This window comes from Podarcis filfolensis (assembly GCF_964270895.1).
Source record: "Podarcis filfolensis genome assembly, chromosome: 2".
Taxonomy (NCBI): Eukaryota; Metazoa; Chordata; class Lepidosauria; order Squamata; family Lacertidae; genus Podarcis; species Podarcis filfolensis.
The window spans coordinates 68,373,807-68,393,040 of NC_139605.1; the positions used below are offsets into that span (position 1 = coordinate 68,373,807).

At 42.2% G+C, this 19,234-nt stretch overlaps 1 protein-coding gene across 1 annotated transcript; it reads right to left on the bottom strand.

Moving 5' to 3' along the window:
• Positions 1-363: 363 nt before the first annotated feature.
• On the bottom strand, positions 364-18,815 carry MEIKIN (meiotic kinetochore factor; the record flags this gene model as incomplete). The annotated part of the gene is made up of 13 exons (XM_083600163.1): positions 364-407; positions 1,033-1,156; positions 2,459-2,584; positions 4,671-4,817; positions 6,522-6,616; positions 7,376-7,431; positions 8,328-8,364; positions 8,998-9,114; positions 9,918-10,058; positions 11,611-11,671; positions 12,666-12,744; positions 13,190-13,280; positions 18,632-18,815. 13 exons carry the CDS (start codon positions 18,813-18,815, stop codon positions 382-384), a joined length of 1,284 nt encoding a protein of 427 aa, XP_083456289.1. The 3' UTR covers positions 364-381.
• Between the last annotated feature and the right edge of the window lie 419 nt (positions 18,816-19,234).

The window sequence follows — 19,234 nt, forward strand, 5'->3', positions numbered from 1 at the left end:
AAAAGTTAGAAAGAAAATAACTACTGAAATCACTGGGGCATCAGCATAATATAAAGAACATCAGTCCCATTCATTCAGATAGGACTTAGGTGTCCATTTCTTTTTTCTTTTCTACTGAACCCACTGCCCATACAATACAGCTGCAGGGCAGGCTTCTTCCCCAACCTGGTTTCCTCCAGATGTCGTTGGACTCTAAGTCCCATCATCCCTGACCACTGTCCATGCTACCTGGGATGATGGGAACTGGGAGGGAGTCCAACAACATCTGGAGGACACCGGGTTTAGAAGGCTGCTGCTGAGGTTTCTAGAAAGTGCTCCCCTCTCTTTCTCTCCCCTACCCCACATTACATGCAGCAGTGCTTACCTATTGTTCCTGTAGATCTAGTATTTTGAACTGGTAATAATATCTGAAAAAGAAATCAATTTGCATTGGGAATTAACTTCAATTTCACTTTTTGGAGAAAACATATCACTTTAATTGACTTACAGAGCTATCCAATCTCCCTGCTTCTGCCACCCAGGAGACCCACCATCATATCTACAACCTGGCCTGGAGGTGCCAGACAGAACCTGGGATCTTCTTTCTGCATGAAAGCATCTCATCTACACTGGCAGTGGTTCTCCAGAGTTTCAGACGAGAGACATTTCCAGCTCTACTTGGGCAAGCCAGGGGTTGAACCCTGGAACCTTTTGCATACAAAGCAGATGCTCTACCATTCAGCTACATCTCTCACAATGTTTGAGAAATCATGATTTGCCCAGTGACTTGGCAAGTTCTGGGCTGAGCTGGGCTTTGAACCCAAGTCCAAGCCCAATGTCCTTCATATCCCCAGCAATTTGTTTTGTAGATTCAAACAGAGAAGGGAAGTTTTGTGGCACGGCATATACTTACAAGTAAGGATTCCTCCAGTCAGAAATAGGAGCTTTGACAGTTTACAACAACAACCAACAACAACAACCACCCCAAATCTCTTCCTTGTGTAAGGAGTTCTCACAATAAATACATATTCTGTATCCCCTGTCCTGCTTTACCTTCAGTTGCTCCTGGTGGGGGAAACACTCTTTTTCTTTTCAGTGTGTGTTGGAGAACTTTCAGTGGTCTAGATCCTGGTGAAGCTTTAATGATACAGCAGATTTCTGGAGGGTTACATAGACACTGAAAGAAATGGAACAAAACTTAGGCAGTCCTACAAGGCATAGACTGGGCTTTGATGCAGCACTGAATTATGAACCAATAGCTTTGGGCTCGCATGCTCCCTCTCCCCTTTTCTCCTCCAGAGTGGCCACGAGGAAGAACCTGGAAGCATTTGCTTCCACTTAAGCAAAGCAGAGTTCCTTTGTTTGCATCTTAACTCAGGAAACTCAAGAGTTCAAAAACAGTTAGACAGAAAGTCAGGATTGTAAATCATATTTGATCCTGACAAAGCATCATTTCTCTTGAACATACTCTCGAGTTTGAACATAATGAGGAATTATGGTTGGTTTAAAGCAAAAGCTTCCAGTCCCCTTTAAAGGTAAAGGTAAAGGACCCCTGACAGTTAAGTCCAGTTGCAGACGACTCTGGGGTTGCGGCGCTCATCTCGCTTTACTGGCCAAGGGAGCTGATGTTTGTCCGCAGACAGTTTTTCCGGGTCATGTGGCCAGCATGACTAAGCCACTTCTGGCAAAACCAGAGTAGCACACAGAAATGCCATTTACCTTCCCACCGGAGCGGAACCTATTTATCTACTTGCACTTTGATGTGCTTTCAAACTGCTAGATTGGCAGGAGCAGGGACCGAGCAACGGGAGCTCACCCTGTCGTGGGGATTCGAACCGCCGACCTTCCAATCGGCAAGCCCTAGGCTCAGTGGTTTAGACCACCGTGCCACCTGTGTCCCTGCGTCCAATCCCCTTTAGGCTGTACCAAAGGAAAAGGAGAAGTGAGTTCACAAGTTCAAGGCTTGGTGCTGCTCATTAATGTTAACACTAAACTATGGTAGTAATTTTAATATTTGGAAAAGCCATGTTATGTAGGACATTCCGCCAACAGGAAGGTGCCCTAAATGTGTTCACTACAAACATACTCTTTTCACCCCCTACAGGCTCTGGGTGGAAAAAAACCCTGGTTCTGCTATTTTTTCAGCAAAAGTGCATCATCTTAAAAGTTTAAAATAATTAAGATGTGGCCAAGTACTGCGTATTCTTGCTTGTGCTTTTTTTTTTTTTTAAAATGCAGCTCCACATTGGACTTTCTTTGTGGCAGCTGCTTGTATAATCAAACAGGTTTGGGACAGGCCTCACAACCTGACTTCTATTTAAATATCCCGTCCTCACTTACCATAGAAAGGCAATTTTGAGTTTTGGAATCATTTGACATGTTCTCCTGCCCTGTCTATTTAAAAGTATGTACACACACTCTCTCCTAAGTATGTTTGGTTAGCACTGCCGCAAAGGGAAAAATATAATAGAGATATAACCTGATGAATAACACTTTCTGGAGACAGGGAAGCAGGAATGACTTCTTTTGAATTTACATTTGAAGGACTTGTGCTTGGCAAGGAAGCTTCACCGAGTGAGACTTTATGCACTGATGAAGAGTCCAACTATATCAAAACAAAACAAAAATGTACAGCACTCTCATTAATACGGATCTAAGATCCTTCAACTAAAAGGTGAAGCAAGCTTTCAAATGAGTCTCCTCCTGGCATCCTATACTTTGCATATACAGCCTGTCTGAGTCATGAGGAAGAATGACAATTAGCCTTCTCTTTGTCAGTACGTGACTGTCACAGGTCACTCAGCTTCTCTCTCCCAGCACACTACTATATAGCCCTAGGGTGTAACTGCAGTTGTTTGTCAGAAGGAAGACAAAAGGACACTTGCATACTGCTTTTCTGAATTGAGCAGAACATTTAGTGTAATACTTGAGAATCTCTGAATATATACTTATCTGTCTTCAGGATGACCTAAACTACTGATAAGGCAAATGAAGGCAATCTTACAGTTTGTTTGTGCTTCTTTTCTTTCCTTTTAAAAAAAGCTAGTGTGGCATGTTGAACAGAGTAGACCGAGAGTGAAATCCACACACTACCACGAAGCCAATCGCTATCTCTTTTAAGCCTTTTGTGTATCTTAAGAGATGCATGTTTAATAATAATAATAATAATAATGATGATGATGATGAAATAGTAAAGAGGAAGAAAAGAAATTAGTTTGTGGTTTGAACAACAGGTAAGTAGAGATGTACAGCTTTTCCCCTACACTCTGGCCACCAGTACCGACATCTATTTTGCCACATATTTGGAAGCCGCAACGGTTATATATGTGCAATTTTTATATGAATGCAAGTACTTTTCTTCTTGCATGATGATTATTTTCTACACAGGAAAGGTATTGCCTAAAGTGGCCCCCAGATTTCAAAACAGCTACTAGCACATACAGTACTGAGAAACATTTCAAAAGCCAGGAAATTATGGCCCACAAAACTGGTTTGAAAATGGCCGTCCGAAACTGATACAAACAACAACACCAAGACCCTGATGTTTTAAATATAAACACATTTCATTGCATTGTATCATTCACATGGAAATAAATGCAAATGGTTACATTTGTTTTGAGCTTATTTTGCTAAACTCTAAATCTTCTATCTGTAGAAGTGCTGCACTTGTTAACAGCACTTTATTGTTTCTTATGTTCACTGCTCTGGAACTGCTCTCTGATACAGACATAAAAGTTTATCAGAAGCAAATAGCAAGAGCAATCTGTTCTGCTGTTAATTTTAAAATATTTAATTTCCTTCATATAAAACATCTACCTGCAGCCCCATCGAGTTTCCAAATTGAATTCCTTTATAAGAGAGAAATCCATTTTAAACTGATAACCAGATTTTCCTGTAAACAGAATGCTTTGGTTGTATCGCAGGATACTCTGAATTCATTCTGAAAGCAAATGTCAAGTGAACATGTCTGAGAAGACTCTGGGCTCATCCAGACTTCCTTTTGTGCTGTGTTTCTAGGCATAGGTCTGTGCTTTAATGCCCCCCATCCAAGCACTTTTATTTTTGCGCCAGTTCTTTTCCTGCAAAGCCCCACTCTTTATCACTGAATGAGAGCAAATGGCAATTTGCCCCAAACCCGAATTACCATTTGTTTTGATTCTGCATTAAAGAGAGAGTTTTCCTGGGGAAAGCATTGGGGGGGGGGAGTGCTCAGACACTGAGCTTTAAAGCCCAGACCTGCGCCTAGAAAGCAGGGGGCAAAAGGTAAGTATGGAAAAGCCAACTGAAGCACTACATCCTGTTTCCTGAACACTAAGTACACCTGTCAATGGAACCATGCCAAAGGGAGGAGAGACTCCCAATTTTGAAGAGGGTTTATGGGTCCAATTCAGCCCATAGACCACAAAAGTCTCATCCATATTGTTTAACATGACCCAGCCTCCCATCAGCCCTAGCCAGTGTGTCCAATAGTTAGAGATGATGGGAGATGGGGTGCAACATCCCAAAGACCCCAGGTCTCCCAGCACCTAGTTTAACTAGTGTCACTTTTGTCTTTTGCCAGCTTTTGTGTTGTAATTTTCCATAGCACCATTCAGTATAGTTTCTGCATCTCTTAGCCTTGCAGCAGCTCTCTAACCCCCAAGTGCAGCACTCCCCATTCCCTTAAAGCTTAGCAGTTGAAAACAACTTACCATGCCAGTACCTGGCTGTGCAGAGCCTAAGGTTTCAGCTGCGATTCCACAAAATTTGGCTGGACCCAATACATAAGGAGAGGATGAGGATGAGGAAAACAGTACTCTTTTTGTGCACTTCATTTTCCTGGGTTGCTGATCTTTAGTCTACAGAAACATGAAGAACTGTATAGTAGTATCATCAACACTTGTAAGGGACGTACTTAAAAGTGTTTTAGACAGCATTTTGAGCAATTGAAGCACTTTGTATACATCTCAGTAATTCTTATGAACGATAGCATGATGAAAATCTCACTTATTATCCTCATGTTGCAGGGGAGGGAGAAAGTGATAGCAGCTTGCTGAAGGCCAACTAGTAATCTCATGGCAGAGGAGAGATGAGATTTAAATCAAGGTTTTAGTCGCTGCACTATACTTCATTAGGACTAGGGTCACATGACATTCCCTGGAAGATGGCCAGCCAATAGAGTGCTTGACCCATTTTATGTTCACTAAAAACATGACATTTGTTCCAAATGATCTCAGCACAGAACACTAACAATTCCCAATTCCAAAATCTCAGTGTGAGGCCAAAAGGGCAATGCGAGGAGCAATCTAGATATCTGCTGTGAAGCTTGTCTTTGCACAGTTTTTTCTTTTAACAAATAGCTTTCCTCTCATAAACAGAAGCCACCCTTTATTTTGATCAAGACCACACACACACAAACATATTTGTAAAAGGAAAATTCTGCTAGGGAGTGGTTTGCGCCTCTACTTTGGCCTTCACTGAGCTCACACTGTCAACTATTTAAGGAGTTACACAGAAGAAAAGATAACCACGCCCACTTAGAAGAACAAGTAATAGCCACTGACTAGAGATTCTAGATGGGAAGTGGTTTCATTTTATGTAAAAAGATTAGTTGAAAGATAAGCCGAGAGCACCTTTCTATAATATATGAAAAAACTGAATTTGTACCACTAGGGCCCAGTGAGTTTCTTTTGAGGATGCCTCAGGTATAGCAGCTTCCTTCTCCAAAGGTTTACCAAGTTTAGAGCCTAAGTTACCAGAACATTTTTATTTGGGTGGCTATTTAAGACAGGTTGAAGGGACAACCTTAATTCTGCTGTTTTATAATTGGATGTTCCAATGATTTCCACGAGATCAACTTGAAATCCAACTTCAAAAGTAAGAAAACAAGAGGTGCTTAACCATTACCCACCCAAATAATTCAATTTACAATGGAACACAGAAAGCTGCCCCATCAAGTGCATGGGGAGGACCAGGGAAGAATTGTGAGAGCAGAGTCAGCAAGCAGGAGAAGGGTTAACAATCCCACTGCGCCACCATAGCATGACCTATTCTGAAGTTGTAGCATCAAGTGTAGCCCCCTTCACTCATCACTGGCACTAAGGTGCCATCATGTGATTACTGCTTGAGCTCCTGCCCCTGCCCCTTGGTCAGGGTGACTGATCCAGGGTAACTGAATGCTCATCTAAAGATGGGGCCAGGCAGTGTGCCAGGACTACAGCCCCATCCCCAGTAAACCCATGATGACCCCTTACTGGATTTTTAAATAAATGAATGAAAGGACTACAGTCAACTGGAGATTATTATCACACTCCTGTCCAGATTCATCTATAGGTAGGATGGATAAAATTATAGAATTGTAGAGTTGGATGGGACCATGTGGGTCATGTAGTCCAACCCCCTACAATGCAGGCATCTTCTCCCCAACATGGCCTACGGCTCTGAGATTAAGTGTCTCATACTCTACCGAGCTATCTTTCCATTGTTGTGTCACTACAGTTAGTTGTCCACCACACCACTATCCCAATTCACACATGGCAACCTATGAACATTAAACTCGTCACCTTTTTTGTTTGTTTTTGAGGCAATAAGGAGGCTCCAAAAGATTGCGATTCAGGTGTCTTTTCCTTTGCAGGCAAAATTTTGCACACTTGTTTCCCTGAGAAAACAGGAAGAAAAATAATTCTTCAATTTGACTGCGCAAATTGGCCCAGCTACTTCTCTGTCTCAATTTTGTGCTGCAGTTTGGGGGTCATGGGCTGATCTGCAGTCATTTACTGGCGGATCTGCAGAGCCATTCATTCGGCCTCAATTTCTGAGCTTTTAACCACCCCTTAACACTATGTGGCTTGTCCTTTTCACTCAATTTTCTCTTTCTTTCCCTTTTTTTTAGTGGAATGAGATTCTTAAATGGTATGTGTGTCTGCAAGTATGAAAATGGGGTGGGGGTGAGCTACTCTGGATGAATCACTTTTCAAGAGTCCACAAACACAGTTGCCATGGTAACCAGGAAGGACTGGGGTGCAGTCTGCAGCCAGGAGGAGCCACTGTATTTTGCTGTTTCGTTTTAAAAACCGCCAGCATTTTCCCTGTTTGCAGTCAGTGTTCCTGCCATGCCTTGCAGCGTTCTAATTGCCTGACTGAGGAGGAAGAGGCAATGGCATGTTTACTTCCCTCATTCTGCTTTAGTGCTGGCTTCCATGTTCACCTCTTATTCAGCTCTGCAGCTGTTTGAGTTAAAGGAATTTCAATGCCAGGAGGGCCACCAAGCCAGGCAAAGAGGGGCAACCTGTCAGGGTCATCATTATACACAGGCCCTGTGGCCTGAACTTGTTATTTTAAAAGCACACAGCAAAAACAAATCTGCTAGTCGCGTCACATAACTTGCAACTTGTTTGTTTTAAACAACATTATTTACCTGCAGCTACAGCTGAAACATCTGTCAATTCAGAACGTGATTTCTGCTTTGATAGCCTGCCACAGTAAAAAAAAAAAAAAGACAAAAGTAAGAAAGTAGTTATATGCTTAGCTGCTCACAAAATTTCCATTAAGATCCAAGTGATTTCTTTCCTAACTGGCTAATATCACTTCAAATCTAGTGAAAATACACTGGCTAATGAGTCAACAGACCAATTAATATCTTCAATTCTGCCATAATGGGATGCTCCACCAATGTGTTCTCTTTGCGAGAGGGGATTTCCCTGGCTACAGCTGTTGCTTCTTAATGGCCATGGCGAAGGCAGTGCTTTATGTAGCAATCAGAGTCATTACTCCAAGCAGTTGCATATATACTGTCTCTAAAAAAGAGAGCAGTCACAAAAAAAATATTGTTATGCGTTTGTGGGGTGCCTGAATTCCCTTTCTAATTCCTGGACCCTGCTTATAATTCCTGGGTGTCAGATACTCGACCCCCTCTCTCAACTCATAATTGGCTAGAAAGACAAAAGCCTCTGAAGTAGAGTTTTAGAACTGGAAGGAGAGCAGTTGTTTTTAGGATTGCAGTTGGGGATGACGTCGGTTGGAGAAAAAATAGTTGTTGGCTGTGTCAGCAAGCCTGAGAGAAAAGTGGCAGTCTGTTAAACATAGCAAGCTGACCAGAGGGTGATGGCTGATTTCTGCAGGCATCCAAGACTATGGCCATGGGAGGGGCAAGAACCTTTTGGAGTGTTAATGCTTTGAACCCCTCCATCGTAGACTCAGGTTGTATATACAGTATGTGTAAATAAACTGTATACCCTAAAGACATCACAGTCTCCGCTGTGGCTCATTTCTTTAGAAACACAATCCCTGGGCAAGCACCTGGAACCCCTGGAATCTCACACCGCTCGGAGACTGGGGTGGCATGTAACAATATTTTGCTTAGGTATTACCTTGTAATGCTCTGGTCTTTTTTTCCTAAAGTGGTTTCTAGAAGAGATCAAATGTGAAGAGTGTGATCAAGGTAAGCTAGAGCAATACAGCACAACATAGGGCTCATCCACACCTCTGCTTGCCCCATGCCCAGAAAGCACAGGTCTGAGCTCTTCTGCTTGTCCTGTGCTTTCAAGGCATGGGTCCAAGAGGATTTTTGCTTGCCCCTTGCTTTCCCCGGGAAAATCAGCTGTTTAGCCCTGAACTGGAACAAACGTCAATTCACAGAAAAACGAATTGACATTTGTTCCGAGTGCTTCTTCCCCAAGAAAAATAGGTGCTGGAGCTAACCATGAAGTTGTTATAGTAAGTCGCTGGGCAGCTGGGGCAGCCCTGAATAGATGCTGGTTTGACACAGGAGACGGACTGAAGAAAAGGATATACGAATTTGCCCCACCCTGTAGCTTGACCAATCGTGTCTAGGATGCTTAATCTTTCCTCTTCAAACCATTTTAGTCTTCCCATGGTCTCATCATCAAGCTGCTTTATTTCCAGACATCCAACTCTGCCACTTGGAGTGTGGAAGCACCAACTCAAGTTCCCGACACCCACATTTGCTGCCCTCTGCATCAAAGAAAGGTTTAAACTCAAGCTGGCAACCAAACATTTATGTAACATGTTCAAGGTTACCCAATATCTGTGAAAGATTTGGCACATGCGGCATCTTGTCTATGTTGATGGCTTTGCTGGTATCCAAGAGGGTTGAATTCCTGTGCCCAAGGCATTCTTCTGGACCAGTGCTTTTTTCTAAAACACAAAACACAATATGGTTGCTACCGTCTTTCTGAAATGCTTGAAGTTCTACAATGCTAAATTTGCTAACATTGCATTTGTAAGCTGATCACTCTTGAAGAACCTCCACAGATTTCAGTTGGCCTATTATGGCATAAAGTGTAAAGACTTTAGATCCCCTCCCTACAAACAATAAGAGAATGTAATTTGAAGCACTTGTTCAGCAATCGATGCATGGTTGATTGCCCACTGCTGGGGTTAAGCCAATCAAAAAAATGTAGTATAGGTCAAGAATTGCCAAGGACACTCTGAACTCTAGCCTTGGATTAAATGGTCATTCTCTGACCAAATTAAGAGGCATTTGGCAACAATCAATTAGCAAAGCTTTCCCCACTTGACTATGTGATGGGCTTGATTAAGCAAATAAAAATGCAATGTAGTCAGGCCTTACAGCAGGGATTTGGAGTCAACTGCTCTCCAAATGTTTTTCCTCTCTGGGACAGCTGAGTCAGTAAACCATGAGTCTACTACACCCTGATCTCAGGGTCATGGGTTTGAGCCCCATGTTGGGCAAAATATTCCTGCATTACAGGGGGTTGGACTAGATGACCCTCGTGATCCCTTCAAACTCTACAAATTCTAAGATACTATGATCCCTGACTATTGGCCATGCTTGCTGGGGCTGAAAAGAAAGCAACATCTGGAGGGCCACAGGTTCCCAATTTCTGCCATACATTCTGCAACTGAAAAATATAGATGACAGCACACATGCTTTTCTCAAACGGTCACTCCCACATGTAGAGCATAAGCATGCATACCTAATGTGTTTTCATCTCTGAATATCTCAGGTGATGAATAAGTACTTGCTCCATCACTAGATTCTGTATTAGAGCACAGAGAAGACTCTTCATCCAAACACTGCAGCAGAAAATGTGAAACACCTGTGGGTAAAGTCATTCCTGGAAATAAACGGAAAATGAGATCAGGACACTGCTCAGTCTGAAAGTGCTCATTCAGGTACCCTGATATGCTGGGCACCTATAAATGCATACAAATGTTAAGATCTGGGTTTCAGTTTGAAATAAAAAGACTGTATGTTGCAATAGGTTATACAATATAGTCCTGTGAACAGAAGGCAGGCCACATGAGAGAAGGATGGAGAACAGCAACAGGAATAGGTTCAATTGGATTAGTTTTCATTTATTATTACGTTACATGTCCTAAATTTCCTCCAAGGAGCTCCAGGTGACATACATCCACATGGTTCTTTCCATCCCTCTTTTACCCTCACAATAACCCTGTGAGGGAGGTTTGATTGAAAGATGGCAACTGGGCCAAAGTAAGTCAGTGAATTTCATGGCTGAAAGCGCATTTGAACCATAGTCTCCTAGTCCAATACTCAAACCTCTGCACTTGTTTCACTATACATGCAATGTTCAGCTTCCATCATAAGCAGTAATATATTTATTCTATATAAAAGAAATACTGTAGGTATCCTGGAAATGATAAACAGCACCACTTCTATGTAGTGCCATGGTTTAAAATGGTTAATTAAACTGAACAGAACAGGTTTATAATATATTAACAATTTTTTATAAGAATATTGAGGATTTCAACAAAGTAACTGGCGATCCCTTTTCTTCATCAGATGGGCAGTGGACCAAATGACCCAAAGTGCACAATATGATTAGGGTGGAAATAAGACTAGGACTTAGGTGCCATCAGCCACTGTGAGCAGTCAATTAAAAGGATTGTTGATGGGAATGAATATTAAGTTATTATCCACATATTTGGGCTATACAGATCCGCAAGGCATTAAAAGTTATATCCTGGTCTACAGACTGGTGCTCAAAATCTACATGAATTTTTAGAAGTCTATTATAATTAGTGATGTGAAGGCCTGGAATTCCTCTCCCCCCCCCCCAAGAAAAAATAGTGGGGGGAAGAACCTTTCCTCCAATTTTTCGGAAATAGGAAAAAAACTGGAAAAACGTTTTTCTGTGTTTTTTTTAAAGGTCTGCAAATCTCTAGTTATAATACATAACCAAGTACATGACCTAAACCAATGCTGCTAGCACCAACTTGAAGCCCAAGCATTCAGCAAAGCTATCTAGAACACCCACTGGTATTTCTAGATCAGAGGTGAAGAACCTGTGGCCCTCCAGAGGTTGCTGAACTACAACTTCCAGCAGTCCAAGTGCTCAGGGATTATGGGATTATGGGAGTTATAATTCAGCAACATCTGAAGGGCCAAAGATTATTCACTCCTGTTCACCCAATAATTCATTTTTTTTCCTGCCCTTCTTCTTATGTAGAAGGCTGAACAAGAAACACTAGTGATATGAATTGCTCCTGAGGAAAGCTTCAGCACTGGCCACGGAGTTGGGTTGGGGGAATTAAAATTGGGTTGGGGGAACTAAAATATTAACATGAGGACTAGTCACATTAGGGAACTTGGAATAATATTTAGAAGAATACAGTTCCTGATCCAGTATGCTTAAGCATACTCACCTGATGTAGTTTCACTATATCTCGCACTCTCTTTACTTGCAGAGCTTAAATGCAAAGAATCCTAAGAACAACAGTGAAAGATGCAGATGACAAGGTATGACGTAGATAAAACTGTGATTTCCCTTATGACCATAGAAAATTCATGAAAATAATTTCTCAGAAAGAAACAGTTCTGCACAGTTTTGTCATTAACAAAATATTCCTTAACATTGATCAGAGCAACTCTTGGATTTGAAATGTATTATCAATGGCCACATGGAAGCAATTTTAAATTATGTAAATTGTTCATCTGCAGAAGGTCATGAAGCAGAATGGGAGAATTTCTCATTCACCACAAAGCCCCAGAATTTCTTCCAAGCACATTCTCTGTTAAGATCAGAGGTTCTGTGTGGAGACTAACATGACAGAGAGAATAATTTAAAGCTGAACCCATATGGTGGTTATTTCCTGGGCACTGAACCTCGATAGTGGTATTGTCAACTTGTATAAATTTCATTGTGATTGATGCACATTTCCAGCCACTATCCAAGTCAATGTGAATAGAGCATAACCATGAACTTACCTGGACAATATTCATAGGTCTTTATGACAATTCATCTGTTCCACACCAACCACTTGAAACAGCATGACTTCTAATATTCCTCCACACTAAAATTCTCCCAGCAATCAGAGAGGCTGGTACACTAATTATGCTGGTGACTAATGCAAACCCTGATATTTCCACGTACCTCAGAGAGATGGATTTGCCCCCACTTTAAAGTCAGAACCACAGAATACATACAGAAACAACCTGGTGCTTTCCATATATTTTGAATTATAACTCCCATCATCCCTGACCACTTACCATGCTGCCTAGGAGCTAGCATGGCTTAATTGTGATTTTGGCTTAGTGTGATGTGCAAACCAGCTCCATGACACACCACTGGCTGCATACAAAATACTGTATATGTATTTTGATTGGCTGGACTCTGAAGGTGCAGCAGTCTTTCGTTTTTACCCTACTAGTAGTACATAGATTTGTTGGGATTTAAGAGGTTTAACAATTAAATACATACCTTTAATACAGCAGTGCCCATTTTATTGATACTTTTATTCACCTCCATGCTTCTGTTTTCATTTTCATTTAATTCAGTGCTATTGGGGGGGGGGAATACAGCACAAATATGGGTCTGTATTTTTCATAGGCAATTTCAAACCAACTCTGATATCTGGAATTTCTGAGAAGAATGATTTCTTTTAATTTGAACTTAAACCAACACACTGACAACAGAAATTGGCATTATTATTGCTCTGGGGATGTTGCTCAAAACAAGGCAAGTCCTTCCTGTCCTGGCCATAACGCCTATAAATACAATTAAAGCTGGATTGCATCATCATATTGACAGTTTCTAGACTGGTGCTGTGGAACTTGGTGCTTTCCAAAAGTTGTTGGACTCCAAGCCATCAGCATAGCCAATTGTCAGAGTTGATAGGATTTGTAGTCCAACAATATCTATGGAGACTCAATTGGGGCCTCAAGTGCCCAAGACCTTCCCCCAGATCCACTAATAGAATAACTGGAATGGTTGTTATAACATACCTTTGTTCCACTGAAAGGCAGTCCATCTGGGTCACCCCAGAGGCTTCTTGAATTTTGGGCAATGCTTTTTTAAAGGCATTTCCAATTTGTCCTACAGGGAGAAAAAAGTGAATGTTTAGCCAAACACAGGATTATGATCCAACAGAACAAATATTGTATAAACTGTATAAATTGATATTAACCTAAAGTCCTACATTTACCCAAAGGATTTGTTCTGATGTAAAGAGAGAGTAAGAATCATCTCTTTGTGCTAAGACGTCACAGTTGTTTGGCATTCACCCAACTTGTATACAGGTGCTGAGTGAAGGGCTTCAATGTAATTATTTCTGGTGCCCCGAGTATGTGCAAAATTCAAACCGAGATATGCACATTCCTCCATGACTGTTTGAGATTATTTATATTGAACAGGGAATGTACACAGTTTCTTCTTCATGGATTATGTGCACATTTTCTTTGGGTGTATATTAGCCACTCAACTTACATTTCCATAGACGCATACACACACACTTACACACACAAGGGGTTCTGCCCCTGCTCACCAACCCCCTGGGCTAACTCCCCATTCTTTAAACTTCACCCATAAACCCCATAGTCTGTCCCCGCCCTCCATGCTGCCCACCTGACATCATAGTGACACCAGGCAATGTTTCCCTTTGAAGCCCTGATTGTTGGGACTTCAAGTGACCCATGGGGCTTTCAGACCTCGGGGGCAAGGGTTGAAGGATATGGTGTGTTGGATGCAAGCTCCCATCTACCCATCAGATTACCAAACATGGCTGAAGAGAGGTTTAATGGAGAGGGCCTTCAAAGTGCAGCTTGCTAAACTGCTTGGTGAAACACCCTTCCCTGCTGCAATTGCATTTAATGGAGGGCGGCAAACACTTCACCCAGCAGATTGCTAAACACTGGGTGAATGGCCTACTTACCCTTCTGTTAAACCTCACTGCGGGATCATTTATTGGAATGCTCCATTAAACAGTTTGCCTAGGCTGGCCTGCCATTCCTCACTCTGCAATTGGTGCGGCTGCCTAGGTATGTATGGGAATATATGCAGGACTAGTTCATATGTCACAGTAACTACATGGTTTGTTCTTGGTTGCAGCTCATGGTAAACAAGGAAAGAGCTTAACCATGAGCCTAGGTTTGTACAACAAGCTAAGCCAAACCCAAACTCATCACAGTACAGGAGTAAAATGACTTGGGGGAAGTAAAGCAGCTGTGAGATCCTCTTCAGGAGTCTGCACAGCCCTGAAACACCATAGTTTGGCATGCAAACAAAGCAAAGACACGTGCACATACAGATGGGTGCATTAAAAAGCATGTTAACCCACCCTGAACAGATTCTCTTCAAGGTCAGTAGATTACTCCACATTTGTTTCGTTTGTGTATCGGCTACGGACAACACAACTCTAGCAAGTCAACAAAGAATGAGCAAAAGAAGACCTCAGAGTTGCACTATAATGGAATTTCTGCTCTCAAAAGGAAGGTCCTAGTACAACTGTGAAATCAAGACACCTGTTAAGCTCTCAATCTCCAGAGATTTGCAAGAACAACTCCTTTGCACCTTTTAATTTTCATCAGGTTTTGCTATCAGTTTCTTTAAAAAAGAAATTAAGGCAAGTCTTGATACTCCCAAGACTTAGTACAATATCAGAAGGCAAAAAGCTCCCCCTACTGACAGTCCAATTTAATGCACTTGGTAAACCAAGCCTATCTGGATCAAAGGCTTTTGCTGCGCAGTTTTAAGAGCTGTTTAGGTAGAATCAGTGCTTTTTTCTTTAAAAAAAAGTTTAGGGGTGCTCTCATTTTCCTACTCATATTGAAATACTGCCCCTCAATGAGGCTAAACCTAGATTCACAAAATGTTTAGGGGTATGCGTACCCCTGCGTCCCCCAAGAAAAAAGCACTGGGTAGAATAATCATCAACAGGTTACATTTCCACCTATTCTTCACACAGGTAAATACTCCATATGGTAAGACTGCAGCCATACTTAGTCTTTATCCTCCTCCCCCTAACAAGGATCTTTTTGTCATGTGACTGAGGGATATGTCACAATGAAGCAACACTTTACTTCAAAAATATTTGAGAATAATCTGCAAATCCCTCTGGGAACAACAGGATTTAAGCAGAGGTGGATTTAGGGCAGCATGACTGGTTCTACCGCAATAGGGGGAACCACAACTATGATGTACTGAATTGAGCCAAACAGGTGGTGAGAGGAAGGGGGTGCTGAATTTTGGCTGCCCACAAGGCGACACTGAAATCTGAAAGACCAAAGTCCACCACTGACTTAAGTGTGCATAACTATATTCAGATTTACCACCTGCTCCTTGCATTTCAAGAGGGGCAAATTATTTTGGCGACAGATGAGAACAGGTGTTGTTGTCAGTGGCACCCACACACAATTTATAAAAATGGCTGTTCCTAACCATTGCAGGTGTGGGGGAAATAATTGTGAACACCATCAAAAATTTCCAAAAGAGGAGACTTGGATGAACCAACACTCTTGAATGGCAACATCAGTGTTCTGTTTGCATAAAGTCCGTATGTACGGTATGTATGTATGTATGTATGCATGCTATGTATAATATTTATAGAAAACTCCCTCACATAAAGTATCAACAAAATATGCATGTACAATAAAACATATACCATAAAAATATAAAATAATCACAAAATGGGTGGCTCATCTTCAAAAGTTTAAGCAGCTGCATAGGCCTTCTGGCATAAAAAGATCTTCAAGAGATGCCTGAAAATTAACTGTGAGAATGCCTGAATAATCTAGGCTGGAAGAATTCACAGAATGGAACCAGGTATCCTAAATGCCTAAATTCTCGTTGAAGTCAATCAGGCTTCTGAAATATGGGGGACAACCAGCAGTACTTCTCCAAATTATCCCAGTGAGTGAGCTGGTATATAAGGGTTAAGGGAAGCATTATGGTATCCTGGACTCACATTGATCAGGGCTTTGTATAAGAGAACGCTAGACCTGGTCTGGGAGCATATGGGCAGCCAATGCAGGTGTTTCAGCAGAATGCTACAAACCTACTCCTGAGAAGACATAGGGCTGCTCCACTAGACTTCTAATGTCAGTTTGGGGCACACTACATCACCCCACAAATCCTAGCATGCAGCAGCAGACCATATGTGAACACACAATTGCGTACAGGAGTCTTTGCTCACTGTAAGAGAATGGCGCTGAGCAGAGGAGCCCCAGAAAGCACCATAAATTTAGAAAGTGGCCTGAGAGGGTGGGGATTCAACAGCTTGGAAAAACACCAGGTGATAGGAGTGTTGCTTTCAAAAACAGTGAGAACCTTGGAAAAAGCAAAACAGCAACTGGCTCAAGACCCAATCTTATGCCTGTTTACCGAGAAGTAAGTTTCACTAGGTTCAATGGTGCTTGCATCCTAAGACAGGATTCCACTGTGAGGTGGCTCAAAGGGTAGGATTCATCCTTGTGTGCCCTGGGGACAGTTGATTTGTATTTGCAGCTGGTGATTTTTAGCTGGGATGGTAAAGACTGACATCAGGAGCAAGTTCACTGTTGACATTCAGTGTTGCAGAAGGAGCACATACTGGAGTAATGAGCTCAGTGTTGTCAGGGTCTGAGCAACTGTGACAAAAACTATGAATACAAACCAAACTAAGGAAAGCAATGAGCCCCATCTCTGTGTCCCATGTAATGCATTTAGCAGGCCAAGCGGCTTTCTACAATACTCATCAAGACATAGCAGGTGAGATAAGCCCCCAACACATTCACAAACACGAAGTCCCGGCAGACTGGAGGAGGGCAAATGTTGTCCCTATTTTCAAAAAGGGGAAAAGAGAGGACCCAAATAATTACCGCCCAGTCAGTCTGACATCAATACCAGGGAAGATTCTGGAGCAGATTATTAAGCAAACAGTCTGTGAGCACCTAGAAAGGAATGCTGTGATCACCAATAGTCAGCATGGATTTCTGAAAAAAAGTCATGTCAGACTAACCTGATCTCATTTTTTGACAGAATTACAAGCCTGGTAGATGAAGGGAACGCAGTGGATGTAGCCTACCTTGATTTCAGCAAGGCATTTGACAAGGTGCCCCATGATATTCTTGTAAAGAAGCTGGTAAAATGCGGTCTTGACTATGCTACCACTCAGTGGATTTGTAACTGGCTGACTGACTGAACCCAAAGGGTGCTCATCAATGGTTCCTCTTCATCCTGGAGAAGAGTGACTAGTGGGGTGCCACAGGGTTCTGTCTTGGGCCCGGTCTTATTCAACATCTTTATCAACAACTTGGATGATGGACTCAAGGGCATCCTGATCAAATTTGCAGATGACACCAAACTGGGAGGGGTGGCTAACACCCCAGAGGACAGGATCACACTTCAAAACGACCTTGACAGATTAGAGAACTGGGCCAAAACAAACAATATGAACTTTAACAGGGAGAAATGTAAAGTATTGCACTTGAGCAAAAAAAATGAGAGGCACAAATACAAGATGGGTGACACCTGGCTTGAGAGCAGTACATGTGAAAAGGATCTAGGAGTCTTGGTTGACCACAAACTTGACATGAGCCAACAGTGTGACGCGGCAGCTAAAAAAGCCAATGCAATTCTGGGCTGCATCAATAGGAGTATAGCATCTAGATCAAGGGAAGTAATAGTGCCACTGTATTCTGCTCTGGTCAGACCTCACCTGGAGTACTGTGTCCAGTTCTGGGCACCACAGTTCAAGAAGGACACTGACAAACTGGAACGTGTCCAGAGGAGGGCAACCAAAATGGTCAAAGGCCTGGAAACGATGCCTTATGAGGAACGGCTAAGGGAGCTGGGCATGTTTAGCCTGGAGAAGAGGAGGTTAAGGGGTGATATGATAGCCATGTTCAAATATATAAAAGGATGTCACATAGAGGAGAGGGAAAGGTTGTTTTCCGCTGCTCCAGAGAAGCGGACACGGAGCAATGGTTCCAAACTACAAGAAAGAAGATTCCACCTAAACATTAGGAAGAACTTCCTGACAGTAAGAGCTGTTCGACAGTGGAATTTGCTGCCAAGGAGTGTGGTGGAGTCTCCTTCTTTGGAGGTCTTTAAGCAGAGGCTTGACAACCATATGTCAGGAGTGCTCTGATGGTGTTTCCTGCTTGGCAGGGGGTTGGACTCGATGGCCCTTGTGGTCTCTTCCAACTCTATGATTCTATGATTCTATGACCTCACCCTCTTCCCCACTACCAATTTCACCAATAAAGTATTTCCATTAAGAGTGACTACATTAAGAGTACATAAAGTGACTACATTAAGAGTACATTCTCATCCCTACACATTTTTAGACAGTACACAGTAGAGTAGTTAGGGCCTTTGTGCCACTACGCAAAGACACAATAAATATTGTAATTAATCCAGACAAACAGGGATGTGATGGGGAAGGACAAGGTAGTTGCATGAACAATTACTTCTGACATGAGATTCCTGCCGAGGTCCAGAAAGCAGATCTAGGCGCAGCCGACTCCCTTTGGCTTTAGCATTCCTTTTACCTACAGCAGCAGATGCTGCCGCAGCTGGGATAGGAGATGCACAATGGACATTCTGTTGAGCCCGCCTCTTCCGGGAATAGGAACGCAATTTCACCCAGTCCATCTTCTTTATTTGCTTTTCCTCACAGCAATGCTACCTACAAAGCGGTAAGAGGCAATACTAAGAAAAGAGGTTCTGAAAAGTAAAATATAATCCAAGCACAGATGCCAGGAAAAACCAAAACCATGACCTTTAGGGAAGGGAAGAGTCTTATTGGTGGTTTGCTGGCTTTCTTGAAACTTGTTTAAGCTCCTGTGGTTTACTCCCTGAAGGATTAAACAAATCCATATTTACCCCCATATTACTCTATATTAACTCACTGTATAAAGGGGCTGTCAGCCCCACAGAACAGAAATGCTTTCACTGGAGCTCGGTGTGCCAGAGAGTACGTTCAATTCTAAACCCAAATATCATAAAGATCCCCTCACTAAATTAAACATGCATACACCACACATACACACTTCAAAAAACAAACATTAGCT